The 20,042-nt window shown below is 39.1% G+C and overlaps 1 protein-coding gene across 2 annotated transcripts; it reads right to left on the reverse strand.

Annotated features, from left to right (window-relative positions):
* Positions 1-6,146: 6,146 nt before the first annotated feature.
* Positions 6,147-19,604, reverse strand: fgf24 (fibroblast growth factor 24). Of its 2 annotated transcripts, none has more exons than XM_082508475.1 (5): positions 18,834-19,604; positions 18,620-18,656; positions 13,999-14,167; positions 10,776-10,882; positions 6,147-9,074 (listed from the first exon to the last, which is right to left on the reverse strand). In XM_082508475.1, exons 1-5 carry the CDS (start codon positions 18,863-18,865, stop codon positions 8,796-8,798), a joined length of 624 nt encoding a protein of 207 aa, XP_082364601.1. In that variant the 5' UTR covers positions 18,866-19,604; the 3' UTR covers positions 6,147-8,795. The 2 variants fall into 2 exon arrangements, with proteins under 2 accessions (XP_082364601.1, XP_082364600.1); XM_082508474.1 differs by having other exon boundaries at positions 13,990-14,167.
* Positions 19,605-20,042: the final 438 nt, after the last annotated feature.

The following is a 20,042-nucleotide window of genomic DNA, read 5'->3' on the forward strand; positions in this document are numbered from 1 at the left end:
GACAGCCCTGGGAAGCGGCATGTTGCAAGGGACACCAATTATTGAGGCGAGGACACTGGCCAGCTTGTTCGTGCTCAGGGACATGTCAACTCGTTGGACGACCCCCTCCGTCAAACCCATTGACCAGAGCACACGGAGAGGCATCTTAATTGGTGTTGGGCAAACAGATTTTGTCACAAAGTTGCAAAGGAAGCTAAGTAGCTGAATGTTCACATTGTCTAACCCCTGACCTGAGCTTTAGGGGCCACTCCGAGACATCATTATGCTCCATTACTTTGAGTAATCGTCTCAGACTCGTCCTATACCGCAGCAGGGAATCCAGGACAGCAATTAAAAGCAATATTCTGACAATAAAGATGGCGTAAATAAAAAGTGAGCCCTTTTCTCTGTGTACAGTGATATGATAGTGGCGAGGGGCAAGATCTGGCAGAGAAAGTAGCTGCTAGGGTCTTTTAGCCAAAACAAGTTGAGTTTTTTGATAATGAGAAGGGGTCTTTTCAGTCTTTTTCTTTGCTCTAACCTGTCACTCAGCTTCAACTCTATCCCCTTGCTGGACCCCCAGAGCCCCTGCACTTCCTCCCCTCTCTGCCTCTTTCATTCTGTTTTAAAAGGGATTTTTTTTAGAGGGAATCACTTGACATCATTAGTTTTGGAGAGCGGCCACCATGGCAGGGTTGCTTGTCTTGGCTCATGAAAACATATGTTAGATTAGCAGCAGAGGACTTGTGTTTCGACCTCAGGTGAAAGGTCAAAGCGCAAGTCTTTTCTTTTCCTTTTCCTTTTTTTCTCCATTACCATTATCATTAATCTAAGAATAGATACTGGCCACCAATTATTCTTGATATTCCTTTTAATCTGGCTAGGAATTGGAGTTGTCTCTTCTTGTCATCTCGCTATAAGATGTACATGAAGAAAGCTTGTGCTACTAGTTTCTCAATACTAATTCTCTAAAATAAACTGTCCTTATCAGAATTTCCATAAATGCATCGGTAGAAGTTGGGGTGGACTGCTGGATAAACAGAAGTTTGGATTTTAGAATCTTTCCAATGATAAAGTTACAGTTTGTGAATTCTCACCACTAGATGTCAGTAGATTAAAGATTGCAGTCAACTGAGTTCTTTGTAGGCTGTCAGTCCGATGTTTACCTCAGCTGTCAATATCTCAGGTGTCCATGTGTATTTTCTCTAGAGGAAGCTGTAAAACTTTGTCAGTGAAGCCCAATATGAGTCAGTGAGTCTGTAAAGCTCACTTCTATCTGATGACAGCAATGCTGAGGTGAAATGTTGAGGATGTCCGGAACTTTTCTTGCGGTAAGAACTGCTGTAGTTTCCGCTGTTAGCTGCTGTTAGCCGGCATTAGTGAAACTGTCTTTGAAGCGGATCAAACATTATTGTTCTTTGACACTCAGTGAATAAATTGATATGATGTTATGTTAGAATTTGATCAAACCGTTTATCAGAAGGAAACTGTGTCATAACGTTAGCTTTTCACCTATAATCAGCTGTTGTTTAGACAGCTTGTTGCTGTATTGCATGTCTAATCTGCTGAGAATACGTAATTACAACAATATCAGAAATAAATATGCATACACATTTTTGCTTCTTTGATGAAAGGGACTTCTTCTCAGATCGATCCTATGATCCTTAATCCTTAATCCTTCGTGAGTCTGAAGGTGCAGCTACTAATTAAAATTTGCAGTAACACACGAACACCTACAAGTTCTCTTATCTTTTACCTTTGGTGTCCTACATATGGAGTCTTTAGTCGCATACAAAAACGTGACTGGGGGAATAACAATGTGACAATAACTTCATATTGGCCACTGTATTCAAGTTGCTGGGGCAACATGGCTACTTCCACAAACCAATAACCTGCTGTATTTTTATTCAATTAATTCTACCCACATTAGTTTTTGGAAGATGTAATTACACATTCATTAATCAATGTGTATTTCTGAGTATCACATTTGTTTTCTAATAAATAAACTTAAAAATAAATTAACTGTTCCTTTAAAGCTTAGCTTATGCTTGCTGTGTGCTTTAGTGCTACTTCAGGTGTTCAGGTGCTTCATGCATGGCCCAGTTTTTCGACCATGGCGTGCACTGTAGGGCTGTTGTATATAAAAAAATAAACAAGCTAGAGTGACAAGTCTGCGAGCAGGCCACCCTCTGCAGGCATCTCTTCAATCACTCAATGCGGGAGCATAAGGATTCCCAGATTACTACAACAACAGAGGGAGATTACTACAACAATTGAAAAAGATGAGACTTTCTGCTGAAAGCCTCAGAGAAACTACCCGCTTTGACTGTTATCATCACAATGAATGTCCCTTATCAGTTGTAATCACACACACAGATATGGCCAGTAGGCACCCTCGTGTATCTACAGGTAGTCCAAAAGGTGCACTATCATCCTTTTTAATCACTGATATAAGAGAAAGCAACCCAGATCGTGTCTGAGAACACCTTCATGTAAATAAGTGTGTGTAAAATTTCGAGTGGAGACCCTAGTAACACTAGACAACTAAGCATTCTGATTTGTAGTAAAAATCTCGAAAAGATGTCTTTGAAGCCAAATCACTGTCTTTTCCTAACTCTACCCACAATATCAGGCAGCGACATAATACTGAAGTATCCTGAACAGAAACATATGCGAGAATTCTACGAAAAAAGCCAACTAACATCAGCCACTGAGCCTGGGAAACTGTGTTGTGTACACTGCATAGTTTAAACTGTAAGGTGGCAAGGATATCTATTTATGGTTACACTAAAAATGTAGGTAACTGTGCCATCTTGTTTTACTGTACATAAATGGTGCATGGTGTTTTGTTCAGTGCTCTGGTGCATGAGTCAAAGACATGAAGATGTTGACGGAAAAAAAAAGCTTTTTCAATCTTGTTTTTGGAAGGAGTCACTTATCAAATAAAAGTGATATTTTTTACCTTATTTATTTAGATTGGTGCTTCATGTTGTTACAGCCCAGAACTGTTGCCAATATGACTTTCAAGTTTGTAGACTTGCTTCTAGAAAGATTTATCCTAACCAGTTAGTTTTTAGTGCCTAAACCCAAAGCAGTCAAAAAAAGATGGGTGTCTAACTCAATTCTAAGTGTTTGTGCTAATGCCTATATAACTAAATTATACCATAAAATAATCTCATCATACAGTTCTTTTTGTTTTTTGGGGGGTTTTTTCAACGATGATTTTCAGTATTTTATCTGATGTATACCTCTTGCTACTGGCTGTGGATCATATCTAGGACAGACAACCTAATAATATAATCATTTTGGTTGGAGGGCTTGTTTTCATGTACTGTGTAACAAACCGGAACCACATTCTTCTCACCCATCTCTCCCTTTGTCTGTATAGCACTGATTCAGATGCACCCACCCAAATCACTGCACTAGGTTGTTGGTGTTGACTGCTATTTTGCAAACAAACCATTCACATAAATGCCTGAGACAGCTCAGTGGTTAAAAAATAACCAAAGATCATAAGGAAAATATAGGAAAAAGATCGTGTGAGAGTAGATAAGACAAGACAACATTGTTTCATACAGGAGTAACAGTGGCACAATAGATCGACGATATAAGTAGACTTCTGAGATGTCAGGCAATCACCGCTGGTGAATTTTAAAAACCCATCAATGGTGGGTGCTCACTGCTTTGTTTTACAAAACTAATTCCAAAAGTTGGCACATATGCAGACATAAAAAACATCAAATTTAAATTAAAAAACGTATTTGATTATACCTAAAGGCACAATGCATCCATTTTTATTTGACCTGGCGTATTGGGTGACCCCTTGCCGATTGCGTCATATATTTTGAAAATCATTGTTGCATCCTGACATTTCCATTGCCGGAAACAGGCATCACAACTTAAAAATTTGGCCTTGATAGAACCAAGCATTTTCTGCCCATTGGTGGGAAAGTGCTGATTAATTGTGTCGTAGCCCTGTGAGAAAGTACGCCCAGCGCAAAGCACTAATTACGGGCCCTGCCTGGTTGAGAGAAAAGGGGGCAAAACTCTCAACAAAGGCTCATCTCATATCTCAAGACAATGAGGAGCCAAAATAATAGGGGAAAGGAGAAGTTAATGAGCTGTGTCACCTGGCATCTGCTGATGTAGGGACAAGGACTGACTAGTATAGTCTGTCTGTGGCCATGTGAGAGGAGAAAACATATTATGTATGTTCAAATGTGTTTTCACAGTTCGTCACTTTAAGTTCATTTTTCTGCAACATTGCCCAAAAGATAGAAAAATGTAGCGCAGCGATATAATAAATTTAAACTTTCTATTACTCTATTATTATGTATGCAATGTGAAGCTTTGTCAGTGTTGCTGTTTCTCCCCCTTTAGGTGTTCAGCCACTGTGACTGTCATTGTCTAGTCAGGTCTGTTAAGGTTTGAAGAATAAAAACAAAAAAACAAAGCTGTTCCCAATCACATGCTTTCCAAATGGCATTGCATGGTGGATCAAAAGCTGAGAGTATTCTATACATCCATCCATCCTCTTCTGCCTATCCTTGTAAGGGTCACGGGGGGAGCTGGAGCTTATTCCAGCTACCACAGGGCAAGAGGCAGGGTGCGCCCTGGACAGATCGCCTGACAGAGCCGCCTGTAGCAGTAATTCCATCAGTTGCTACTGTAGTTATGAAAACATCAGAAAGAAAATCAAAGTATAGGTACATATGCATTTGATGGAATGAAATACATTCTGTTCCAGATGCAAGTATGCTGCTAGCAGTTTTAAAATGCTGTGACTGGTGACATAATGTCGTAACCCTCAATTACATGCAGTAGGATTAAAACTGCCAGGTAAGCTTTGATATTTCACACTTTAGTTTTGACACAATATTTAAAAAACACAGAATTTTCACTTAAGTTGATTAGTGTATTTCCCACAAATGTGGATAGGGACTTTAACCACTGTGCTAACTTTAAAAATCACCTCATGTGAACTTGAAATAAAATATAATAAGGCTGACACAGTATACATACTAACCTTTATTTTTGACCCTTCTTATTCAAAACATGCTGGCCACATGTTGTTATGAGGAGAACAGAGAAGAGGTCTGGCTTTCCAGAAACTGTATGTACAGTAAGCACATTTGTAATCCTGTAAAAACACAACTCAGCCATGTATTCAAAAATACTTTGAGAATCACAGAGAGGGTTTCCCCTGTGGATTTCACAGTCACAAAGGCAGTCCAGTCAAGTGTGGTTAGCGCTTAGCATGAGTTAGATGGGCGGTAGCAACAGTCCTGTTTTGACAGTAAATGACGTGATGTCAAACTACATTTAATGACACAAGGTATATTATAGGTTGAATACTGTTTTATTTGGCTTCAGAGTTTTGTTTTTCACTGACCTTGAGGGACAATTTCAGTAATATTCATCGAGAAAAAACTTGTTTCATGTCTCAAATAGAAGAAAATTTCTGTTGACAGGGCTAATTGTTAAGTGTGTGGTTGCTGATCTCAAGGCCAACGGACCACTTTTGGTTGTTCCACTAAAATTTGTATAATTTATTCAGAACCACAAAGTTTTTTCTCTACGTTGACTCTGCTTTCTGGTCATACTGTATCCATTGTGCACATTTTCAGTGTGCTGAGATTTTCTAATAATAGAATATAAACTACTTGGCAAGGAGGACTGCATTTAAAGATTCCACCTCCTTTGAAAAGGGGCTGGGCTTTGCAAAAGGGAATTCTATGTTTCATTTTGAAGTTATTGGTCCAGTTCCAAGACCATCTAGCCTCCAACGATCAAAGGTTGAGTCAGAGAAAAGCCTAGCGGGAGGCTTATGCAAAAATGTCATCTCGTTATTGCGAATGGGCTGCCATGTTGGAAACCATCGGCTCTCGTTTAAATGTCAATATACCCAGATGCACTTTGGCTGTGCTTGGTCAAGTCTGAAGTATGCAGAATGGAAAAAAAAAGAAAAACTTGTTGCTTGTATGAATAGAATTTGCAGGGTTTCAAAAGTTGCATTGATTAAATTCCTCAAACATCTACCAGGCTGATTTTAACTCCCAGTCCTCTAGAGTAACAAATCTTTGCAGTAAGTGACTGGCAGGACAGAACTTTGGCGATTTAAACAGGAAGCAGTGAATTAAATGTTTTTATTTATGGCACGTGAAATTTTTCATTGTACAATGTATGTACTCTATTCCTTTCAGTAAAGTCATCATTCCTCTACAGAAGTGACAATACACAGTTAAAGAAAATGAAGACAAGATAAAGGGCATAAAACATTCTTCAAAATCCTACAGATACCTCCTTCCATCCCCCCAAAGACAAGCACCATCTTCAGTGCTGATCCATTATGTTAATGGAACATAACAGGGTCACACTTCAAGCACTATGTTTCCACCTTTAAAAGCAGCAGGCCAGACATTCAAAATCCCATGACGGAATGGGGGAACTTCTGGATGTGTTGGAGGCAACTACCAGAGTGGAGTGAAAGGGAGGGGGGCCGATAGCGTTGCAAGGAATTTAAACAAAAGTATTTTTTTCCCCCTCAAAGCCGCCATCTTTCAGTCTGACGGTTACTGTAAACATCATTCCTGCACACAGCATTATAAGACATGCTTTCCCCACATTCTTTCAGTGCTTTTAACAGATGCAAAGTTGTCCATCTTTTACCTCTTCATGCTTACTCTTTGGAGGACGAAGCATTTAAATCAAAGTAGGCTGCACTGCAAGTACTCAAAGATTGTTTGGGGTCTCATACCTGATCAAGTTCTTTAGTCTTGTGACAAAAATATTTATAATTGTCTCACCACTCACTTTAGCTATGATTGAAAAATTCATCAAATCTTGATTTATAACCTTAATAACTTGGTGGGGAAACTTTATTCCACCATTTCCTAAATGTTAAAAAGAAAATCTGTTTTTTAAAGCACCAGGTGCTTGAACTCCAGTTGCCACACACAATGATATAAAGAAAACTTCAGAAATATTTCAGTGGCCTTTCTCAAATCACTGCACTTAAAAGCAGTCCTCACGCTTTGGGTTTGTATATAAAAATGCATAACTTGGCAGTATGCAGAGAAGGGAATGTACTCTATTCATCCAAACCCTACCTGGAGTGATTTCACTTTCAGGGAGTGTTATAGTCAGTATGCACATCTCAAAAATCTGTCTCAAATTAGGCTATAAAGACATTTATACCTGTTTTCAGAGTTCAATAAAGACATAAAATAAGTCTGTTTTAAAATATACTCCTCATTTTATTAACAGAGGCCAAATAAAACTCACATTTTATTTACAAAGAGAGGCAATAAATATCTTAATAATAGTCATAAAATTATTTTTTGCTTACATTTGTTTTTAAAAAAAAAAATCATAAACGTGTCATGTTGTTAGTAGCAACTCATACAAAAGACCTGCCTGACAGCAGGTAAATACATACTACGGGTGATAAGAGGCTGGAGTTTGTTGTCAGTGAGAAAAAATAATTATAAAAGCAGACTTTTCCCTTTAGGATTCAGATTTGAAAACAAAATAAAACTACCATGCTGCTGAAAGTATTCCCTGGATCCTTGACGTATTGGTCATCTGGATTTTTGAGGAAATTGTTTAATTGTTAAATATGAGTTCATGAGGTGATGTGGAGTGTATTATGTACAGTATTCCTATCCATGGATGACTAATCTGCATAAAGCTAAGCCTTCCCAAAAGCATCTTTGAGACTATCTTCCAGTGAGAGTGAAAGGAGCGAAGATGAGCTCACAGTCAAAAGATGATTTTGTAACAGCGAGAGAATTAAGGAGAGACAGAGAGAGAAAGAAAATGAGTCAACAGAAAGGTTCCTGAAATCAACCGAATGCAGACCGTGTAGGTGAAGATAAACAAAAGATTAAGGAGGTAGAGGAAGTCATCATCAGCCCCCAGACAGTAGCTCCGACTCAAAGAATTAAGGCAGCTTTTTGTTGTGGAACAGCTCTAACCCATGCAAAGAAGAGCTGTAAAAGATGCAATCTGAGGGGAGATGAAAGGGATTAAGATCCCTACTCAAATGCAATGAAGTTGGAAGACAGTGTGAATTTATGTATCACATCAGCTGTTGTATTTTTGTGTTGGTTTTTCAGTCTTTAAACAGAACAAAAGCCACGTTTGGCGCTTGACTAGTCAAAGCATGTTGGGTTTCAGCTGAATCTCAGGCTGTATGGAAATCTCACACAGTACTTGGAGGCTTCCGCGCATTCTAGGAGCTGAGCCACACATGGAAAGAAAGAAGACGAGAAAGAGAGAGACCTGTAAAATATTGCACTCGAAGCTACACAGTTATTCTGGCAGCACAGTGTCACCTGCAACTGCCACCTCTCTCCGTTTCATCTCCATGGTTTCTAATTCCAGTGGAAAGTATGGGATCCGCATTGTCAGGGGCAACACAAACAAAAACCGACAGGTATTCCAATAAATCTCTAGTTGGCTGATTTTTATAACATTGCATCAGCTCCTGCTTTTGTCAAAAAGAAAGCATGCCTTCAGCTTGCAGTTCATATGTAGCTGAGGGCCACGATCACAGGAATTCGCTCAGAGGTCCTTTAGTTTATCCAGTATAAATAACATGACAGAAACATTAGCTCAATGGCATCAACCCAGAAGAATCCGACAGTTAGGAAATATTCAGTCATCCTGAAATACAAAAATAAAAAATCTTTATTTTTTGTTCTTTTAGTCAGTCTTTCTTTTACAGAAAAGAAGTCTTCTTTTAAGAATCTTGAGATTTTCAGGTACAGTTTTTTTCCTCCACGAGGAAAACTAGAGCTGTCCCATTAGTCCTGTCAGTTCCTCTTTGCGTTGGATTTTAACCGCCGAGCCCTTCGTGTCCGCTTAGTTACTGTGGTGAAGCGAAACTCCTGCACTGGGTTCACCTTGCCCTTCGGCTGGCGTTTCATAAAGTGGACTTCCTGTTGTCGTTGCGTGGTCCGCGAGCCTTTCTTAGGCCGCCCTTTCCGATTGAATCCGAGGTACCATCCTTTGTACTTGGCAGAGACGAGAGCCGTGTAGTTGTTCTCCAGGAATTCCTCGATAAAGACACACTCCTGCTTCCTTCCATCAGGCTGAAAGAAAAAAGAACAAGAATGCAGAGGAAGTTATCATCTGACACTAATTATTAATATAGTAGTGTGGCCTTTGAATAGTCTACCTCATTTTCTCCTCTTTTTCAGTTTGGAGTGATTTTGTGTTGCAATCTAAGTTTTCCCGTCACATGGTTATAACGTACTCACAGATCAAAAAGGGTTTCAGTCACAGCTGAAAATACAATTGTTAATCAGCGGTGCTAGTTTCAGTCATTATGCAAATGTACTGTTTATAGGGTCGGGGAAACCTGCAGTCAACTGAGAGTGAAGAAGTCACTTGAATGAGTTTGGATGAGTTTCACCCACTGAAAAGGTTACGTTTAACAGAATCAACTTTTTGTGAGGTAAAAAAAAGTTCTCCCTGTGATGTGAGAGTTAATGTTAGGTAAGCGTAAACATATTAACTGTTACTTGACTCATTCCCATTTTTACCACTAATGCACTCTCGCTAGTTGAGAAAATTGAACTCTTTAAATAATTGTAGAAAATCTTTTTATTTGAGCTTCCTTGCTGCTTAGAAAGGTTCTATATAAATTCCAAAGATAATACGGAAAAAAAATCTAACAGTTTCTCTAAAGCTCACATTTAGTTAATCTATACAAAACAAAACAAAGTGGTGCAGTGGCAGATAAAATTAAATATCTGGCTTTACAGAATATTATGGGACAGACAACTTTTTAGAGCAGTGACGTCTTGCAGTTGGATGGATTTCTTAGCTTGTAATTCAGTTATGCTAGCTATATCCCGTTGCATCTAGCTTTTATGCAAAGTTAAGCTAGCTATCTCCCAGCTCTATAGCATAGGTATACAAGTACACTACATATGGCTATGTATAGGATGACACACAGGAAGCTCTCACACCATATAACGTTCATAAAAGATGGTCTTAAAATTAAAGTCAGCCGAAGTGCCTTCAACCTGCATAATCTCTGTAGGCCAGGAGGGGGCACTCCTCTGGTTGCACCTCTCTGATTCTCATAGAATTCTCATAGAAGTCTACAGGAAATGGCTCTTGGCTCAACTCATTAACACTTTCTTGATAGGTTTAGAGTTAAAAATAGTAAAATATTGACAGACACAAAATCAATACATCACTGGGTTTCAGACAAATCAGAGGCCAGGAAAATGAACACTAACATGGCAAATTCTGGCATTTGGGTTAAAGACAGTTTAGAAATCTTGATGGGAACATAATTTAGTTCTAGCAGACGACCGCAGCGAGGGAAAACTTGAGTGAAATAATCCAGTCGCACCAATGCTAAGAACATGATTTATTAGAGAAACAGCACATGCGCTCTAAAAAATGTTACAGTTTCAAATGTTAGCTTTTTTCACACTGAAATGGTCATCTGCCGAGCCACATGCAGTCATCCTGCACTTGTGGCCACCTGGTGCGACTAAGTGATATAATTGCAATGGTATTCCTCCTAAGTGACTATTAGTCTCTCAATGCATTTTGGTGATTGCAGACTGTAATTGACTGATCGAGTGTCAAAGGAGTAGGCCGATTACGTAATGGAAGAATGGCTGTGAGTTATCAAAGAGGTTTTGTTAGGGTGTAGAAAAACAGCAGGAGAAAGCAGATCCTAGGCTGCGTTTGATTCAGCATGGATTAAGTGCACGCTTTAAAATATCAGTATTCATTGAATATTACCATAGTGAAAATCAAAATGTACTCACCATTCCAACTATTTTGCCCTTCTCATTCATGCAAATGTAATGTTCGCTCTCTTTTCCTTTTATTCGGACGTGGCTCCCAAAGGTTTCTGTCTCAACAATAAGGAGAGCTGCAAATGAAAAGAAAAGAAAAACACATCCAATTAATGCCATGTATATGTCTTGTAGCACACATACCTTAAGGAGTCAAACACATTTAGTTGATTCTGTAAGAATACAAGTTTTAATCATGGTTAACTTCTTTTGTTATTTTTTAGTTAAAGAAACACAAACAAAAGGACACAGTATTGTGATCATTAGCTAAATGATGATTTTCTTGACTAAATGCAGTTAAAATATTTCAATTCAAGTAGAACATTATTTAAAAATTCCTTGTATGATACACATCAGAAAAACAATGCCACTGTCACTTCAGTAGTCCACTTTAAAAACCTATCTCGGTAGCCTTTTTAGTTTTCCGTGCCCACTCCGCCACCCCAGTGTTAACCCCTGCGAGGTCACCTTTGTCTCTGCTCACCCTCTGACCAGTAAAGAGATCTGCCAAACATTTGTGGAGCGGTTATGTGCCCCTCCAGATTAGGTTTCAAGTTCCCTTTAGTCTGTGCTCACTCAATCAAAAAGTTAAGATGATCCATTTGTTTAACACACAGAGCCATTCAGTAGCACTCAAGGGAGGAGAGAAAGAATAGTCGAAGGGGACGGGATAGGCTCGGGGGCAGAAATAACTCTCCACCCCCCCTAAATCCAACCTTGGGAGAAAAGTGGTAGGTAATCTGTCTTAAAGGTGAGGGAAGAAATAGTTATTCATTCTTCATTTGCAAAAGATTTGTTTGTACGTCTTACTTGGGATCTAAAGAATAGCACATCGGACTTGGTTTTATCGTCGAATAGATATGCAGGGACATCCTTAAAAAAGAAAAGACAGCCCAACAACATTGGTTTTCACACAAATAAAATAATATTCTGAAAGAAACTACTGCCATGAATGCAAATTTAGGAAATCTTTAACCACACCTTGGCCTTTTCATTGTGAGCTACTTTTACAAAAAGACCCAAAAATTCAACCTCAGTTATGCTGGAGACTGAGAACATCAGATAAAACAATATTTCCCTCCTTACTGTAAGTTGTTCTTTGTCTGTGACCCAGTTCCAACCCCTATCTTAAGTTTTTCTGGGAAAACACTAATGGTTTGATCTTTATAAAAGAAGAGTTTGGCAGCTTAAGGCATCAATAAACGTAATTAGATCCTTGAGTCATAGTTACAGTGAAATGCAAACACTTGGAGGAATCTCACTGTTGTCAATACCTCTAACAAGTGGCACTGAGTTGACAAAGGAGGGAATGTGGTGCTTTTATTTACACTGTAAGCACTTGAATACCCCTAATCTCCATAATCCACAACCTTAAAAATTGCTGAATGTATGAACCGGGTGCTTCAATAATCTCACAGCAGCCTTGTGAGTGTAGGACTCCTCAATGCTTCCCAGTTTTTTATGGATAAACAAAAAAAGGTCTAAAACATGAAAAGGGTGTATTTTATTTAACGGAGCAGAAGTCAGAAGATCAAAAGAAAATGAAAAAATATGACAAAAGTTACAGACAAACTTGCCAAACGTCTACTTTCTAAAGTTAAAGAGACACACAGGCAGAACTGTGAGCCATGAACCCCTTCGCTTCTGAGGTATGCTGCACTTTTTCTGCCTTGCTTCCATATGAATAATACAGGTTGCTGCCATATTTTGACCTCAGCAAAAGGCCACCTGTTCAAAAAGCTGCAAAAGTCAGCATTAATCAAAGATTGCAGCTTTTATCAATTTAAAAGCCTTTGCAATGACCCGCCATCACTCTTGGCAGACATCACTTACAATAGACTGTTCTGGAAAATGACTGGTCTGGTCTCCTAAAAGTAATGAATACGCTACATTAATACCTAAGAAGATTTATAATACCAGTGATGTTAACTGGAGAGATACCTACTTAGGAGTATATTAGCAATATATTATATTTCTTCAGCAGCGTATTTTGGTCCCTGTATGTGAAGCTGCAGACACTATGCATGAATTAGAGTAAGGAGAGTTATCTCACTGAGCATTATTGCTGCAAAGGAGTTCACAGGTGCCAGGTACTGCAGCTGGATGGGGAGGAGGAGGTGGGGGGGATGGGAGGAGGGGTGGAGGGTGGAATTGGCAAAGCCTCATGGGAAAAATTGGATCTGCTTCCACTCAAGCTCTAACAAGCAGTGAGGAAACTTCGCCTCGGCGCATCTGTGACTGAACACACTCACTCAAAGGCATTCAAGACCAGCAATTTTAGAGCCGTGAGTCAGCTGTTATGAGCAAAATATCTGCAGGGAAGCACAACATAAGCCCCACTGCTTTGCGTTTGGACTACTACTTCAAAAGGGTGCTATACTGACCATCGATTTAGTCATTCGCCATACTCGTTTTAAACCAAAATAGCAAAGTGCACGTGAAAAAAAAAGAAAAAAGAAAGAAAGAAAAGACAGAGAACACTTTAAAAAGATGATAAAAGCCTAAGATTTATCTGAAATACTACTAATTACATAACAACAATGATAATTACTGGGTCAATCTGCCAAACGTATTTTGACATCTTCAGACTTAATGCTTAACATTTTCAGGTGAGCACTTTTACACTGCTTGGCTGAACAAAACTCTCCTGGCTTTCCGAAACCGTGTATATAAATTTGATTTCTTGTAATGCAAATGTGAGATTTCCCCAGTTTGCATGATGGAAGTTCACAGTAACCAAGTTGAGACTGAATCCTTAGAGGGCAAAAAACTATATTTTACAACTCAGAAACCAAAAGAAAACAATATTTTTACCATCAGATACCAACAAGTCTTGGTCTGTATTAGACCCCCCCAAAAAGCATAACACTGCTGACATATGACTCCAACAGGATAAAAACAGACTTGCCCCAGATACCCAAATCCTGCAGTAAACATCAACAGCAAAGTCAGCAATTTCAGTATGTATTCATCCACCCCAACCTGTAGTTGGTGGCTTTGAAAAGTCACCATCCTCTCTTGAGCCAGCCAAACACAGAGCACGGAAAACCACCGACAAACAATGAGTAGTAAACAGCCAAAGTGGCTGGTGGAGATAGAAAAGCTCTGGCTGGCAGGTAATTTCTCATCCTATTATAACAGCCTAGCTAAATGTCAAGTGAGATGCACAGGAGTTCTCCCATACCATACTTGCCCCCATCATCTCCATTGGCGTTGACTTTCTTTCCCAAGATCTGGACGTGTTTGCCAGTGGTTCTGCTGTAGAGTTGATAGATCCGGACTTGCTTCCGGCTCAGGTCATCTGGGTTTCTGGTGTGGTTTTCGATGTAAAACCTGAAATCAGCAGAGCGCTGCTGCGATTCCTGCACAGATGTGAGACAGGAGGAAACAGAGAGAGGGACAGTAGATGAAGAAACAGAGAGGAGGAGAGACAGATGGTGAGAGATCATCGTAGCACAGGTATTAATAGTAATGTGCACTGCTCATTTTATGGGCCTGGTGTAAAAAGAAAAAAAAAAATTGCCCCAGGGTTTTAAAAACTCATATAACAACCTGGAAATTGTGCTGTGGCTTTTTAGTGTTTTGCTCCTTGCTTTTAACTGACACATTTTATATGCAATGCATTTACAAGCTGCTAACTATGTTACGAGACATGTTAATGAAGTCACGGTTTGAGTAAAAATTGCACAGAGCAAGAGCAAACCATACAGTGAAAACTGAGTGTTGGTTTATATTGACAGAGTATATATTCTGTGCCCTGGGCAATACTGAGAAACCTGTATTCCATTTCCACAAGCAAGCAAGCCACTAGCAATTATACACCTGAAGCATCCAGACCTGTTGCACTATCATCAAACAAATATCTGCCTGCAGGCAAAGTAAAGTCCATAAATTAGGAAATGCAGCAGGCGGAGGACAAGATGGAAAGAGACACCTCAAACCATAAAAGTTCTCTTGTGGGAGGAATTTTTGTAAAAATCGCATTGAAACCTGCTTCTCAAAACTCACTGGTCAGCTGTTTAGGAATAAATTTAGACTTGACATGAAAATAGAGGAAATTGCAGAATTCAGTGGCAGCTCAGTAAAACGACTGTGACTCAACACGTGGAAGAGGAAACGTATACTTTCAGAAGCCCTGGAATCTAAGTTCACGCCAAAATCCCATTTCCCCAGCTGTATGGTGTCGTAATTGCACAGTAATGGCTTTTTATGTGGCTGTTCTCAGGTGGCTAATTATATACACATTACATACCCCAAGTCCTTGTTATTCTAGTAAAATGACTGACATGTAGCAAACTTGATTGGAAATTATGGCCTCTACCGAACAAATCCTTAAAATCAGAGAGGAAAAAGTAAACAATTTCGCAAAACTGGGTGCAATTCTGAAGAGGCTTCCGACAACGCTCTGCTGAAACATGTCGTATGAGTCGTGCACCACGGATGTTGTCCACGAACATGGGTTCTACTGAAGAAGCCCGGCTTTACAGTTTAACCTCAATAAACCAAACTAAAAGACACGTTTGAGCACCAACTCATCTGTAAACATTTTAAATTGCCAAAAAGGTCATGAGGTGCAGATTAAGTAGCACTTCTTGGTCATGTTTCAAAGAGCCTTTGAAATATGAAAGATATGCTTGCTTGTTATGGCATATTTGGTCTACAACGGTGACATATCCTCTGTGTCTGTTGACATTTAGGAAACACGAATGATATTATTTTTGGCATCAGACAGTGTGGAAAATAAGACGCTGAAGATAATCAAATCAAATGTACTCGCTTACTCAAATTTGGCATGTGATGGCTTTTTTGTCTCTAGTCACAGATTGACTATCCCCCTATAAGAATATTCTATAGTATCTTTTCCCCAATTACTTCAAAGAAGTACACAACCTTCATGATACAATACAGAACAATGATGTTACACACTGCCCTAGAATATATTTCGATTTTTCTGCACATAACACAATATGAAATCAAAATAAATCACAAGAAGAACCCTCTGGAAAACTCTGAAAACGAAACATTCCCTGGTCTTCAATACTCACAATCCTAAACCCAACCTGGACCACCAGAGGCTTGTACTGCAAAGCAGATTTGGGGTTTGTTGGGGTCAATTCAGGTTTAACCTTGATTCTTCAGAGCTGCAGTGGTTGTTATCTTCGTACTAGGATACCACACCATGCTAACACATCTCGAACTCTTAACCTCCATCACAGCTTATGTTTTACTTAACATACTAATCCAAACAAAAAGACTTGTTTCTGGCTAATCAGTTCTTGTGAAAAATACTGTCAGTGTCAGACTTTGTCGAAGGTCCCATGGAGATGGGTGGATTTAGAGAGGGTCTCTTAGGAGGGTAAGAGTATTCCAGAAAAACCCTTTGCCGTTCCTTGACAAGAGATATAGATTATCAGAGATGAAACTGCTTATCTTTGTAAGCTGATTAAGGCACTGATTGAAGCCTTTGTTGATCTTACAAAGATGTAAGAGAGGAGTCTGCTTACTGGCTGGAAATATCCTTTTATATTTGCACATTAAAACTGACCAAACAAATGGAAATTCTAGAGAAAGAGTTGTCATTTTACATTTGTGAGTCGTGAAAGTTTCAGTGTCTGTTGTTCTACACAGTATGTGTCTTAAAAAAATGATAAATATCAACAGTTGAGTGGGTATTTCAGATACAGCAGTTAAAGAAACTGACGGGGGAGAAAAGTGTCACCATTTCAGGTGAAGAAGTTAGTTAAATAGAGTCTTAGGGGCTGGATTACCAGTGACTAATGCATAACAGTGTAAAAGTAAGCATGTGTCCAATGGTTCCAGCAAACTTGCTTATCGTAGAATAAGTACAACAGTGTTTAAAAGCTGAACATTAACATCATCTGTTGTCAATGTTCTTTCTTAATATGAAACTCAAAGCTGAAGAACAAGAAAAAAAAATGAACGCACAACAAAACATAGCCTAACTGGGCTGCTGAGGGATTTATCCCAAATCTCCCCATCTCTAAACAAACATAAAGGTGTGTTTGGTAGACAGTTGCATTTCATGTCAAGGGAAAGGCAAGCCTAAGCACATGGCTGAGGTGAACGCTAGCGACAACAGCTTTTTTTTTTTTTTTAAATCACTCTGTCTCCTTTCTTCAAAGACAACACGAAAACGGATATGGTTGAAACTTCAAAAGTCTGGCACTCAGTTCCACTGAGGAAGTGAAGTTGTCGCAGTCATCTAAGATACACCTTGCTATCTGCTCCCCCCCCCCCACACACACACACACACATTCATACATACATACATACAGATGGGGTCACACACACTCACATACAGAAAAACATTCCGACAGACATTGGCAGTGTATTCAAAGTTAACTTCCAAGTGCGGTTGCTTCTTTTGTTTTACCTCATAAAGTCACAACCACAGCATGACATGCAAGAGCCATTAAGCCATACCGAGGAGCATTGAGAAGGAGTGGAGGATAAAGGCATGTCCCTGCATTTTTCTAAGATAAATGATTAGGCTGAAACCACTGAAGCCATGAACATCCTCTGTTTACCTGTAGCTATCATCTGACGAACTTTAAATCACAACAAGCATGAAGTTCACATTAAAAAAATAATAACCAAAAATGTTGGGTCAAGTGAAGAGGGGTCAACTTTTTTCATCAACTGTGTTTGTGCCATTTCTGTTGAAATAATCTGATTACACAGTTTTAAGATTGCAATTTCTAATTTCAGGTTGGTTTACATTTTGTCCCTAGGAAATTTACCTATTACTCTAAAAGCTGATGGTTTTCAGGTTGGGACAATGTGATCCTAGCAGCAGTAACTGTAACCAATAAAATATATTGTTTATAGTTTACAAACAAACACTCCTTTTATTCCTTATTCTTGGTATAGTTTTTATTTTTCAATTAAAAGAAAGAAAGAAATGTAGTAACTTTTAAAAGATGTAATTACATAAACACTAAAACGTTGCCAACTTTTTAAGAGCTGTTTGTTAAAAAACGGATGAGATACCGGTACCTTTTAAGGCAGGGTATCCTGTTTTTATTAAATGTCGTAGATCACAATAACACCGATAAATTAATATGAAACAACTGTGTGTGCAATATTATGGTCGGACACGTCATACCAACAAACCCATCAGATAGTTTTATGAGAGAAGGAGTGTGCTGACTGCATCCTATGTGAATCACGGCGCGCAATCAATTAGCTGAGTGGGTGCCTGCAAATCATTACTGTTCAAAGTGAGACGCGCAACTAATAAAAGCTGAGCGCCAAAAGAGCCATCTGTTCAAAGAACAACTGTTAACCCCAGGGATCGCAATATTTTTTTACACAATTCTGCTGTAAAATATCGAAACTGCTACTTGAATGTCAAATTGCAAACATCGGGTTTTAATTAAGGTGTAGCCCGGATAATTGTACTGATTTGAATGAATAATGAACATTTTGAATATACATTAATTATGCATTACTGTAATACTCGTGACAAGTATTTAAATCACATAAATGATATTTCACGGGGTTTTTGTGGTTTACTGTGCGACTAAGTTTTTGTTTATTTTTTTGGTGTTGTTGTTGTTGTTTTTTGTTTTTTTTTACTGTGGCACGCAGTAGACCCAAAATTTGTCACTTTTTTCCTCATCATTCTAACCAATTAGTATTGAAATGAACAGAATTAAAGCACATGAATTTCCTGTCCTGCGTGGCAAAGACCGTCGTGAAATTAAACTATAACCGTGATATAATCAACAGTTACATCAAAAAGCTGCACAGGGACATACAAACACATACACACAAAAAGTAATAAAACATACCTGCAGTTGGAAATAGAACACCAGAAAATGTAAACACCTAAGTGGAGAGGAGAGAGAAGGGAAGACGGGAGTTAATCACACAGGCAATTACGTGAAAAATAAACGCTGCCTACCTGGATGACAGCAATCCAAAAATATGAAGCGTTTGGCGACTTCTATTGGTAAGAATGCATGAGTTTGTGTGCAAAAGCAAACGGAGAGGTGGAAGACTTACAGGTATATGAACCTCGAAGGCAGGAGAGACATCTTGACTTGCAGAAATACAGCTGAAATACACCTGCTTCCACTGATTTAGCCCCAGGAAAGGTTGGCGAAATCGCCCCCCTCTCTCGCTCCGTTTCGCTCCCCTGTGCGTATTTTACGCACACAGCTCCGGGGGTAAGTAGGAGACTGGATCCCAGTGTAAGGGCAGATGACGGGACACCAGCGGCAGAGTTACGGAGTGCAACATTGGGTGCTTCCTTGTTGGATGAAATTATCCAGAAGATTATTTCTTCTCTGCTCAGTCTCCTTCACTTCCCGAAAAAAAAAACCCGTCTCCGCAAGTCTGTGTCAAGAATGGAAGTCAATATTCGACCTCTCCAAAACCTCTCTAAAAAGTATCCTTCAGTTTTGCGCACCAACAGCTAAGTTACCCCACAAACCGAAGGTTGTTGCTCCAGAGATCACATGCTTCTCATCTCCGTCCGTACCTGTGCTGGATTTCTACACCTTGCATGGATCATTTTACGCTACCAAGTGCAAGAGTAAAAAAAGAAAGTGGCGATAAATAAAAGAGCAGTCCACCAAAACGAAGTTGTTTAATATGGGAGGACAAACTTTCCCGAGCTCAATTTATATTTAAAAAAAAAAAAAGAAGTGCTGAGCAATCGCAGCGGTAGCAACAGGAGCGGATCCCTGGAGAGGTTCGGGAGCTGAGGATGGCGCAGCAGTGCCTGTCAGTGGTGTTTGTGCGTCTGCGGCTTGAGATTTGGGCACAGAGAGGCTTTTTTGTTGTTGGTGGGTGGAAACATGTCAGCGGTTAGCACCTGATAGGGTAATCTTGGAGAGACCATCATCTTGGAGAGGGTTTTTTTCTGCTTGGTGGGCGAAGCGTTGCGCAAAGAACTTGAACACAGAGATTAGGTGCTTTTTTTTAAAATTTAGTTTAGATTTGGACTTTTTTTTTATTAATTAATTTTGTTTTTTAGAACTTTTAGGACTGAATGTGTATTCTCACATAAACAAAGATAACCCATTCCGACAATCTAATATGCACTCTATGTATTTAATTGAAAAAAAAAACAAGTCGATTCAGTGGTTTTGTATTTATTATTATTATTATTATAATTGTTGTTAGCTGAAATTAGGCGTTCTAAGTGTTACAGAAACTATTTGTCCCTAAAGTTATTTGTGCGTTTTAAACAGCGAATGGTTTGTGTAT

This window comes from Aulonocara stuartgranti (assembly GCF_965226115.1).
Source record: "Aulonocara stuartgranti genome assembly, chromosome: 2".
NCBI lineage: Eukaryota > Metazoa > Chordata > Actinopteri > Cichliformes > Cichlidae > Aulonocara > Aulonocara stuartgranti.